Source organism: Heliconius melpomene, chromosome 7 (genome assembly GCF_056956725.1).
Source record: "Heliconius melpomene rosina isolate 202511_hmr_F chromosome 7, ASM5695672v1, whole genome shotgun sequence".
In the NCBI taxonomy this organism is placed as follows: Eukaryota; Metazoa; Arthropoda; class Insecta; order Lepidoptera; family Nymphalidae; genus Heliconius; species Heliconius melpomene.
The window spans coordinates 10,882,174-10,894,215 of record NC_140395.1 but is presented as its reverse complement, the minus strand read 5'-3'; the positions used below and the strand labels follow the sequence as shown (position 1 = coordinate 10,894,215).

Here is a 12,042-nt window from a genome sequence, read left to right as displayed (position 1 = left end):
GGGAAATGTGGCTTTTTCTCATTTGCATTTAGGCCACACAGGCGGCGTCACGGCCAGACGCAGATATTATGTTAGAATTAATTTCAACTTGGCGCGTATTGTATAATTTTGTAAATTAATGCTATTAATATGTACTATGTACGATGCTTACTTATTAATTATTTTTTATTAATTGTTTTAATATGTATAACGTGTTGTAATTATGGAATTTATTATTTGAAGCCTTTTTCTTATTTTGACGTTATTGAAATACTTAAATCAAGGTTTTACTTTTCATTTCTAGTATAATGAAAAAAAATATTCGAACTTTAAGTATAAGTACTTAAGTACCTACGTATTGCACGGAGAGAGACCCCTCTCTATTTGAAGGGTAGTTGTCGAAATTCTAGATAAGTACGGGGGTTAAGGCGCTATAAGCTCGAAATGTGCATATTATTTGTATAGAATATATTAAAAAATTATATAAGTAATGTACGAATGTAGGAGATGGATGCCCAAAAAATAAAGCTTTGAAAATTAGTTTCTTTTTTCTTTTGAAGCTTAGTTCACGCTATCCTGTACATAATAGGTTATGCAGAGGGAATCTAGTGTTAAAACACTTCCGTTTCCCAATTTCCTTCGAACTCTCGAGACATTGTGAGTTGGAATCGAGCTTACAATCGTCGCCAGTCGCACGCTTTTACCCCTGCGCTACGATGACTTAAATAAATTATTATGTCAATACAAAATGTCTATATATTTTTGATATAAGGCTTTGCGTTTAACAAGAAATGGTATGGAAAATGGAAGCGATACGGTAACGAGAACGACTAACGATACCTTTATTAGTTAGCCATGCTCCAGTGATCAGCCATTTCTTACTGTACTAACTTAAAGTTAACGTAACGTAATACCGCTATAACTTAATTAAAACTATGAAATTGCATTCTGTTCTTATTAATTATATTATTATAGGTACTTGCGCTAAGGTACTGTAGAAGATGTTAAGAATTTCAATTTATTATATTTAAACATACTTAACATATATAAGCAATTTAAAAAAAAACAAGCAGTTTTTTTTAAAATATTATACGTACTTGTACATTTTGAGTTGCAAAAGTAAATAATTATAATTTTCTGAGGTTAGTCGCGGCGTATGGTGCAAGCGTACCACTGTAAATGCGATAGGTTTTGGGTTCCATTCTCACTATATTTTCATTTCCTCGCTCTAATACAACACGCAATGCCTCCAGAACTCCAGTGTCTTAACATTGAGTTACCAGGTTCTCTCTGCTTACTCTGATATGTGCGGGTAAATAATAGTGCTTGTGTAGATATCAGATAACATGTGCGGATTTGAAGCCTCATGTCATATTAGACCACAAGCGTGGATGCGAGGTCACATATGTGGATATAAAATCACTTGTGTAAATTATATTAAATTCGGGTTACATATCTTTATGAACATTTCTTTCCCTCATCTTCTAGTTTCGTAAAATGTAATTTACGATGTCCTAATCTTGGCAACATGTTCACAGGAGCACAAACTAGTTGTGTCAGAGATATTTTTTCAATTACATACATAACGTGTCTATTTGTAGTCGACATGGTTAGTGTGCACAACCGGCAGTCGGAACTCGCCGTGAAGAACCCGCACTACTGACGCACGTTATTTATACTATTTTAAACATTTATGTAGACTGGCACCGTCAGTGAACTACCTACCAAATTATATGTGAAACGACATCGGTCAATTCAGTTAGTTTCGTCATTATTCTCTAACATATAAATATAATAGTCATTGTAGTTTATTTATATGATCTAAAAATATAGAATGTCCCAATAATGTTCGTAAGACTTTACGAAGCGATTTATAAAAAAACCAAGGATATTTATTTGAAAAAATAAAACATTTTTTTAGAAAATAAACTTTAATCGATTTTCTTTTTTAATTTATCGATAACACGTTTTTTTCTGCAATTGAAAAATATGTAGGCAATATCTTCCTTCATACAATACAAAATATACAATGCAATGTTTATTTAATCAAAAACAAATTGTCTTTTAGTAAACTATAAAAAGAGTTGAGGTCATAAAAGAAAGGTAATAAAAAATACTGCTTAACTTGTAATGCCATTTATATTTAATTCAGATGCAATTAATCTAAAACGCGTATCTTGTTCTTATATCTTCTAGTTTCTTGGACACCTCCGCAGGCACTCTTTCCAAGTCGCCGGCAATGGACTTTTGCTTCGCCGGATCTAAAGAGTTGAACTGTTCACAGAGATCTCCATCTATCACATTCTGTAACAATTGAAATAAAAGAAATGAATAAATATCATTTAAGAGAAAGAAATAATAAATAATTTATTTATGACTTTAAAAAAATTCATTTATCTGTTCTGATGCTCCTAAAATTGTGCAGAAAATGGGGTAGTGTCTTAGCACATGTTTCTTTTGCGTAGAGATTCAGCGTGATTATAGTCAAAGTATACTGTTCCTTTTTATGTATGTATGTGCGTTCTCAATACTACGGCGTGTGATACTGACCGCGCGCCGACTCTCGGGAACGGCGCGGGCGAGGGCGGCGCGCGCGCCTCCAGTACGGGGCGCGCGGTGGCCCCCACACGCGCCTTATATACCAAAAGTGTAACACAGACACTGTAGGACGAGTGACTGCTGACTAGACCTTTGGAACTTGTCATATGGGTCACAAGGACACTAATAGCAATGTCAATTTAAAACTAATTACATTTTTAAGAAATTAATTAATTATATAAAAGTTTAAAAAGATCAACTCACTTTTACTGGATAATAATAACTTCTATACGATAAATGATCACGTCCGCACAAGGGCGGATTCTCACTCCTCATATGCATTTCTAAATGTTGGAAGAAATCATGGTCTTCCCTTGACGTGAACGGCAAGAGCACTCCGAGGGCACCACTGACTGTGGCGTAGAGCAAAGCTTCGGACCCGCCCGGTATTAACGTGGCTCTTTGTAGTGATGTAACTGTTTCCCCAACATGGAAGTTGACTACAATATCACCTTTTTGTGATGCTCCGTTTAGTAAACCTAAAAATGGTAAAACATTTTGAAACTGGCCCTTGTTCCTTTATAATAAATATATTGTAGTGTAACACTCAGATAGGAATATGTTAATCATTAATTCTCATTAGTCTAGCATGTGTGATTTTTATTCATTTCATCATATTAATAAAAGATTAGTAAGAAAAAATACTTGAACATAGTTATAAATATATCACAATTTTAAATAACATGATTATAAAAACAAACGTACCTCTATCCCAAAGCGCTTTATTTCCCGTAGGATCTTCATCAACATCATCAGTAACAGACTGCGGTAGCCTCATTATAGAAATATTACCAAACTTATCAGACACGGCGACCGTGTCGTAATCTAGTACACAGCTATTAGTTATCCACCTTGGATTAGTATCATCAGCAAATATGATCAATTGATTCTCGCGTTTCTTATATTTAACGCAGAATATAGATTCTTGTACGTCAGATACGAAAATTCTTTGTCTAACAGTTTTTATATCTGCAATGAAGTTTGGAATGTGTCTGTTTTCGCATTTGCGTAATAGTTTTCTCCGACCGATATCATATAGTCGTAACATGCGACCGACTCCGGCCAGTAATTTTCCATTGAATGCGGCGAGAGCACCTGGATACTCATCAACTGGTGTTTTGTGTACTAGTTCTAATTTACCCGTATTGTAGACCTGTAATAGAAAAAAATATATAAATTCCGTTTATATAAACAAGTTTAGTCATCATCACTTAAAAAAATTATAAATTATTTTAAAAAATTCACCAAAGATATTAAAGTATCATATTAAAATACGTAAAGTAACATAATTACACTTCAAAGACATTAAAATACATTTATCTATATACTGTACCTTATATACATGCAAGCTGCCTTCAGTGCACGAGCGCGGGGACAGCACCATATCCTTAGCGACGCCCACGACGAGGTGCGTGACCGCGTGCTCGGCGTGCGCCGCCCACCGCAGCGCGCAGAGGGACACTGCCGCTTCGTTCTGTTCTAGAGGCAGCTTGAACAGCGTGTCAGGTTGCCCGGCGGACGAGTTCACATCGATCACGCGGATTTGTGATGCCCACATGCCTGTTAAATGTATTAAGAACTTTTTTATATCTGATTTAAGTAACAAAGACAAAATATTGACTAATCTTGTGAAAATATTTAATAAATAACTGTTGGTGAATTAGAATTAAAGTAAGAAAAAATAAAAGCATTATTGATTATTGCATACTGATTATTCTTCAATTAAACAATGTGTGCATTAATTTATAGAGTAAATGTTTCCAATGCTTGAATCAAATGACTTACTGAAGTCATCTGGGATTAACGCAAGGATTCAATTTAGCCACAATCGATTAGAGTCAGATTGCTTTTTTACAAGTTCTGCTCTTGCCCAGAGAATGTGGCCATAAAAACATGATTAAAAAAGTAACGATATATCTATATTAGTGTTATAAAAATTAAGTTTTCTTATATGTACAAGATGTACTGGTATAAATTAAATAAATATTTTTCTGTTGGATAGTTTGTTCATATCATAAATCTTTTATGATTTATCATTTTTATATGCTAATCATTTTTTTTTTAAAATCATAAAAAAAAATATTAAATTAAGATATAATATAAAAATTCTAACCTGCGCCAGCTTTAGGGGAAGAGAACACATTTTCTGGTAGTATATCAGTTAAAAAAGCATCAGCCATTTCATTAGCCAACTGTTGTTCTTCCGGACCACCGCCCGCTGCAGCTTCTCTCATTTCTTGTGCCATTTGAACTCTAAAAAAAAACAATATATATAGATATTTATTCATAATATTGTACTATGTAATTAATGGTATGTTAATGTTAAGTAATAAATCAGTACTGCAGGTTTATCAACATACGAATTCAGTTAATTGTGTAATTTTGTCATCATTTAAAAACTTAAAACAATAAAATAAGACATTTTTTTGATATTGCATCCCTTTTTTATATATTTACCTTCTTTGTTTCTTCATTTCTTCAGTATAAGAATTATGATCAGTTTCTAAAATAATGATTTGATTATTATCAGTGTTAACAACAAATTTTCTTGGTGTATATTCCAACTGTTGGTAGGTCTGATTAAAAACTGCTCCAAGCTTTTCCAACGCCAAAATTCGGAGTGTATTTGAAGAGATAGCTACTATACCTTCAGTACATTGTTCTAAAATAGATAAATATAGCAATTAATACAAAAGTGAGGCAAAATTTTAAAAAAGTATTGTAAAGTATTGTTGAAAAAAAACATTTTTATAAAATTTCAAGAAAAATCAAGTCTTTAGACTGATTTCAATTTGTCCACAGCATGGTTTGGCCACCTTCATAGCCTGAATGGCTCCAGTTTGGCTATGGAATATGCAGAGTCCTCACTCAACCAAATGGGAGTGAGGTATAATCTACGACGATGTGGGCCCATCACTGCATGGTGCAGCTACACACCACTATTACCAAAGCGAAACCCGAAAGTCTCACTTCGACAAAACGTCGGGGTATTTAAACTTAAATATTCTTATTCTTTGTTTTAACTTTTTTAGTATTTTCGACAAACACTTAAAAATTCGTAGATCAATTTAGTTTTTCTCTTTTTTTTATAATAATACTAACCTGAGCTGAAGCCTGCAGCATATTCCAAGCACTCATATGAAAGTGGAGTAAGATGAAAACGATTTTGATATTGGTAACCCAGCCATGTTCTTGAAGACACAGCTAGTACAGCTTCTGCTGACTGCACTCTTACTTTGAATAGTTTCACTGGACGAGATCCTAAATATCTATAAAGACATACTCAGATTAAATTATTATTTAAATTATAGAAAATTAATGAACATATAAACTTATATCAGATCTGGTTAATTAATCTTCAAAGTATTTCAGATGAAACACGGAGCGAAATTGTTGACATCATTTAAAATATGAACAAAAGTAAAAAAAAAAAAAACTAATATATAAACATACCTAGTTCTTGTATCTGCTAAGTCACCACTCACAGAATCTAGAGTAGTCCTCAAAAGTACTCCATTACTAAGTCCAATGTTCAAATGTAATGCAGATTTCGCACCAGATTCAAATGGCTGGTCAACTATACAAAGTGATTCAGGACTAGCTGGTAATGCCTGCATTGAGCGAGGTGCTAAACAGTCCTAAAAGAAATAATAAAAATATTGTTAGAAGTTTATACAAAAGGGAGAAACATTTTCTTTTAAAAAAATATCAAAATCAGATAATTTAAGAATAACGCATTTTTGGTTTGTTGTAATCACGTTTACTCAGTGGTGTCCTTTTATCATCATTTTAAATTCTATGACATATAAAACATATATTTAAAATATAATTATTCAATAACTCTTACCGCAGGATCTAAAGAAATAACTCTGACAGTGTTATCAATGAGACCAACTGCCAAGAACCATGCCCTTTGTTCTCCAGTTGCTACAGAACCCAGCGCCATGCATGAGACATCAGACGACAATTTCTTTCTTTCAGTGTATTCATTTAATTGCCCAGTCTGTAAGTTTATAATTATGTTATACTTCCATTGTTAACATAAATAATGATATATTTTAAAAAGTAACAAATATTTTACAATATTTTTGTCCACAGCATGGTTTGGCCACCTTCACAGCCTGAATGGCTCCAGTTTGGCTATGGAATATGCCGAGTCCTCACTCAACCAAACGGGAGTGAGGTATAATCTGCGACGTTGTGGGCCCATCACTGCATAGTGCAGCTACACACCACTCTAGTGAGACACAACCCGAAAGTCACGTCTCACTAACACGTCGGAAATAAAGCGAAAAAAATATTGTTTAATAATTAAAAAAAAAAAAGAGTGTACAAATTTTTGTACATATACTGTGGCATTACTACTTACAGGATCCATTTCAAAATAGACCAATTCCCCTCCAGTGAGTGCAATCACAACTTGTCTTTGATTTACAGCACATTTTACTATAGATTTTTTGCCAGGTGCTTTCCATTCATTGACACGTTTGTCCGCGCGGATGTGCCTTATACCATCGGGGTAAACTTGTACTAGCGCATCGCTACCAAGTGCGTGACAACTTAGCGTCGGCGTGGTTCCCAGAAAACCAGAATCTGTCACTTCTTCAACCGTTTCACCAATAGAGAGTACTAGCGTGGCATTTACGAATGACACAATGATGTAAGAATCAAACTCATCTGCAACCAAAGAAAGAATACTAATAGAATCTATGTTTACGGTCAAGTGTGTGCTAATTATAGAAGTCTTCTTGCGATGTCTGGCTCCGTTGAAGTGTATCGAGTTGATGCCTACCTTTGCATTGAAGGCCTCAGATCATCCCGCGATAGCAGATTCTGAAAAGAAAAACCACTGGTGTTTATGTATACCAAACAACCAGGGTTTTATTAGTAATTTGTTGATAAAGGAGCATTCATAGGTGGTTAGTGTGACATCACAGTATGTCAGTAACACGGACCAAAAGCATAATCATAAAGCTCCTCTTAATCTTCCAAATGATATTACTTTGACTGAGAGTGACCAATATTTTAAATGAGAAACTTTATTCTTCAGTAATTAAATTTAAATTAATATAAGTGAATATATTGATATAGCAGTAAAAAAAGTTACTAGTTATGAATTTTATTTTGATTTTAAAGAAAGTAATGTGTTATAAAACAAATTATATTACAAAGGAATACTCACCATCTTTGTGTCGTCGTACCGTCCACACGGCATTAGGAGATCCGGGAAGTTCAGACACAGCCATTTCGGCTACTTCTAATCCGTGTCGTAATGCTCTTAAAGACGACCTAGGCCCTCGTCCACAAGCTAAATAAACCTGAGGTGTGTCTTCACCAGTCAAATCAGCTACATGACAAGCTGAAACAAGTAAAAAATTTATATTAGTAGTTTGTACTTCAGACATTTTATATTTGTATATTTGTAATTATTATTTAAAATCAGATCTGGTTAATGGATCGTCATAGTATTTCAGATGAAACACGGAGCGAAATTGTTTACATCATTTAAGTAAGTCATTTATGCATAAATCTACATTTCATGCATAAAAAGTAGGAATGTTTCATTACAAATGAAAATGCACCTGAATCGAATACTAGAGGTGTTACTTCTTTTGGGAGAATACTAACTTTAAAAAACTTTTAAACAAAAAACAAATCAACTTACCTAAAATAGGAGAAAGTGAATCCAATTCATCAACCAACACCAAGTTTCTAAGAGGGCGGGGAGCAAAGAAGAATGTGTCACCTTCCTCCAGCGGCATGGCTGAACTAAACTCTGGCTCATCATCTTCATCACCCAAGTGGGCAATTTGGTATAGATAACTAAAAAACAAGTTTTACATTGAATTTTTATTCTTTTAGTAACAATTATATTAATTGTGGCTGTCATTTTCAAAACCAAACATGTATACAATAGTTATTAGTATTAGTTCAAATCCCACTATAGAAATAAATTATTTTCCTCTCCCTATTCTGGCAAAGGGCCCCTGGCTAGTGTCATAATAAGAGTATATAATAACGAGTTTGATATTTGACAGATTTTTGGTATTAATTGTTAACATTAAAAACTGTTCATCTCATATCAGTGTGCATTCACCTCATGTAAAAGGGAAGACCTTGGTTCAGAGATGTTTACTCTAGCATGTGAAATAGTAATGTAATTAAATCAGTTTTAATTACATAAGGCTTACATGCGTAAAAATTATTTTTTATTATGATGTCGAACTTTACACTGCACTTTACCAAAGCAGGACCGGCGGAAGGAACCTAGTGTTAAGACGCTCATTTGCTTACATTCCCTCTAATTCTGCATGATGCCTGGCAAAACTCAGACATATTGTATTTTTACCAGGGCTAAGAAATATAAATAAATTCCCCCTAAAGTAGGATTTGCACCCACAACTTTTAAATAGCATAAAGCAATAAAAATGAAATTTACTTACTGGTTGCCAAATTCACAGGCCACAAATAAGAAACCAGTTTTCAGCACACACATAGCTGTAGCAACAGGGACAGTGTCAAAGTATTTCAGTTTTATCTCAGTCACCATGTCTTCATCAGTCTCTATGGTTATTTTAAATATATCACCCTGTTCTGTTTGGGCTAAGAAGAAGAACATTGATTTTGTCTTGTGTGTGGCTGAGCACACAAAAATCATACCTCTTTCTGGATCATCTAGATCATTCCGTCTCCTGGGTATTGGACAACGAATGTCATGTTGATCACCCAAATTTTTGTATGTTAGATAATTTTCTGAACAAATTAATACTCCAGATGGTCCATCATTACCACCTGGCACTGTTATAAGGAAATTTGCGTGTTCTTCTAAAGGCTCAGAGTACTTTCGTACAACATGATTTAAGCCCAAATCTAATTCATAAAATGTAAGAGTCTGTTGTGTGTTTTGAGCAGCTTTACCTGTGGATAATATATTTTATTATAATTTTTTATATTAGCTTTTACAAATACTTTATGTTTGGGAGAGAATATCATACAAGGAGGATTTGGCGTCACTGTCAGTCAGAAACACGGACCTCATAATAATCATTTACTACTAATTTTTTTCTGCTTGAATGCTACGAGCGGTTCATTTAAAGTTTTTATTTCAAGTCATTGCATATTCACTGCGGAAAAGCACTGCTTGCCATCATATATATACTATATATACTTGCCATCAACTTAATATCATCATCATGATATTAAGATAATTAATTCCCTAAATCTGGACCAAATGCACATTTCAATCCTACATTGTGTTAACTTAATGGCCATCTAATAAATAATACAAATAATATTATATTTACCAGTTGGATCAGCATCTGCTTCTTCATAATCAATTTCCAAACAGGCAAACATTGGGTTTTCAAAACCAACATCAACACCCACCATATGGTAGACCAATGTGTTTGATTTGTGAGCTTCTAGAGGTGATGAAATTGTTAACCTGGCTTCAGCATCTCTGTTTAAAATGTATACTAATTTTTGTTTTTCTGTTGCACCTGAAATTATAAAAAAAAAATAATGCTTTTTTTAGCTTTATGCAGTACATGTATGTGCTGTTTTATTTAAAGAGAAATGAAAATAATTCTTTCCCAGAATGAGTAAAACTCACACCATAATTTTTATAGGAGATACTGCACAGTACATATACATCATCTTTTTTTATTAAAAAAATGGTGATAATATTTTTTTAACAACAATAGGTTGGTTAAAGCAAAGTATATGCAATATTTATCAATTTTAAAATCAAATATCTTACCAATCATTACGGCTCTGCCCTTTGGATCTATAGCCAGGTATTGTCCTGGGACGATTCTTCTACATCCTGACTTTCCAAATGTTTCTTGATGAACTTTTTCAAGTATGTTTTTGGCAGGTATATATTCTAAAATCACAATACGACCAGAGTCCGAACCAACTACTATGTAATCTAAAAGGAGATTTATATTTTTTAATACATTGGAATTGACAAGATTTATTTATTTAATTTGTTTAGAGATATTTTTTTAAAATTGTACCATACAACGAACATCCCAGAGGTTATAAATAACAGCCAAGAGCGACGCGATGGATATTATCTATGCATCTAGTTATACCATGCATCTTTATACAAAAAAACCATGGAGCAAGACAATGCAATATTTTATATATTAATTTCTTTTTAGACATATTAAAGAATACTGGAGCATAATTTGAAAAATGTGATTGAGGTTTAGTAACGACAGAGGCAAGTGATATTTTGGGGTTAACCACGTGGTATCAAAAGTTCATTTACCTTTAGTTCCGCCGGTAAGACGAAATGACATCATTGAACGGACGACTCCAAATATTTCAACCTTCATCAGCGTGTGAACTTTGCCGGTATTGGGGTCAGGCCTAAGAAGCTCCACAGTTTTACCACGAGATATCACAATTTCTTGCTGTTTTGTGCCAGAGAAATTCCCATGCACAGCGTGGGTTATGGCTGTAGAGCCTTGCAGTGTCAGGTTATACAAATGCATTTTTGATCGGCCTTATCCACCCTACAACGATGAACACTTATTTAGCATCAACTACACACATGGTTTGCAATTTAAGTTAAAAGAAGTATATGTTAGGCTCGTAACTAATGAAAACAGAATTAGTTTGTGTTTTCAAATGGGTGAGCTTAATTAATTTAGCACTCAAATAACGACCACGACAGACACAAAATCCATCGTGGAGATACCTAGAAGTGCAAATAAATATTGAAAAAACACACACAATATAACAAAACACTGAAATTTACTTACTTTAAAAGAATAAGTAACCGATTGCCGCGATGCGGCTGGATATATTATTTTGTCAACGAATTTAACACAAGAGACTAGTAAAATGGCGGATGCCGGTTTCTGCGACGCTACGACGCGCATTTTGTCTCACGAATAGAAGAGAAGCGCTAACTGCGATGACCAATCAAAATAGAGGATTTTTAGACATGGCGCCAATTTATATATGCTACTGTTGTGTTGCTACATTATAAAATTTAATTATTTTGGCGCCAAAATGTCTATTTGCTGACAGATGGCGTTATATGTATAGTTTTGTTTATCTATTTAGCGTAAGATGGCGCTTCGATTAATACCGTCGTCATCTGTTGGTATACAATGAAAATGAAATAATTGATAAATAATAGTCTAGATGTCGTCATTTAAAAATATAAAGTGCGATGTTACTCATCTAAACAATTTTAGTTTTCGTTTTTTTTTCAGTGCTTTATTTTTACAATTCCTGGCTATTTAAATAAATATTATTTTATACTCTTTTACCAATCTATAATTCTGAATGAATATGAATAACAATTGTGTGACGGTTGTGATTTCGATTCTACTCGGGGGAATAAAATATTATTTGTTAATGTTTTCATTTCTTTGCTGTAGAACGAAGACAAAAGTACGGTGTTGAGTTCCGTCACTTAACGCACAATTTCTCAGTAGTTCGGCGTAA

General features: G+C 33.8%; 1 protein-coding gene across 1 annotated transcript; it reads right to left on the bottom strand.

The window, feature by feature from the left end:
- Positions 1–2,099: 2,099 nt before the first annotated feature.
- On the bottom strand, positions 2,100–11,517 carry Sf3b3 (splicing factor 3b subunit 3). The gene is made up of 17 exons (XM_085187543.1): positions 11,349–11,517; positions 10,853–11,099; positions 10,337–10,507; positions 9,882–10,076; positions 9,021–9,495; positions 8,243–8,400; positions 7,760–7,936; positions 6,947–7,254; positions 6,425–6,580; positions 6,031–6,215; positions 5,680–5,846; positions 5,035–5,239; positions 4,691–4,830; positions 3,911–4,137; positions 3,283–3,730; positions 2,782–3,056; positions 2,100–2,283 (listed from the first exon to the last, which is right to left on the bottom strand). Exons 2-17 carry the CDS (start codon positions 11,076–11,078, stop codon positions 2,143–2,145), a joined length of 3,654 nt encoding a protein of 1,217 aa, XP_085043669.1. The 5' UTR covers positions 11,079–11,099; positions 11,349–11,517; the 3' UTR covers positions 2,100–2,142.
- Between the last annotated feature and the right edge of the window lie 525 nt (positions 11,518–12,042).

Bases quoted from the DNA above. Each gene is read 5' to 3' on its own strand.
- Sf3b3 (XM_085187543.1), bottom strand. From the start codon at position 11,078: ATGCATTTGTATAACCTGACACTGCAAGGCTCTACAGCCATAACCCAC. The intron at 7,255-7,759 runs GTGAGTATTCCT...CTTTGGTTGCAG, and splicing joins GGTACGACGACACAAAGATG to ATGAGTTTGATTCTTACATC. The intron at 4,831-5,034 runs GTAAATATATAA...GTTTTTTTTTAG, and splicing joins GAAATGAAGAAACAAAGAAG to AGTTCAAATGGCACAAGAAA.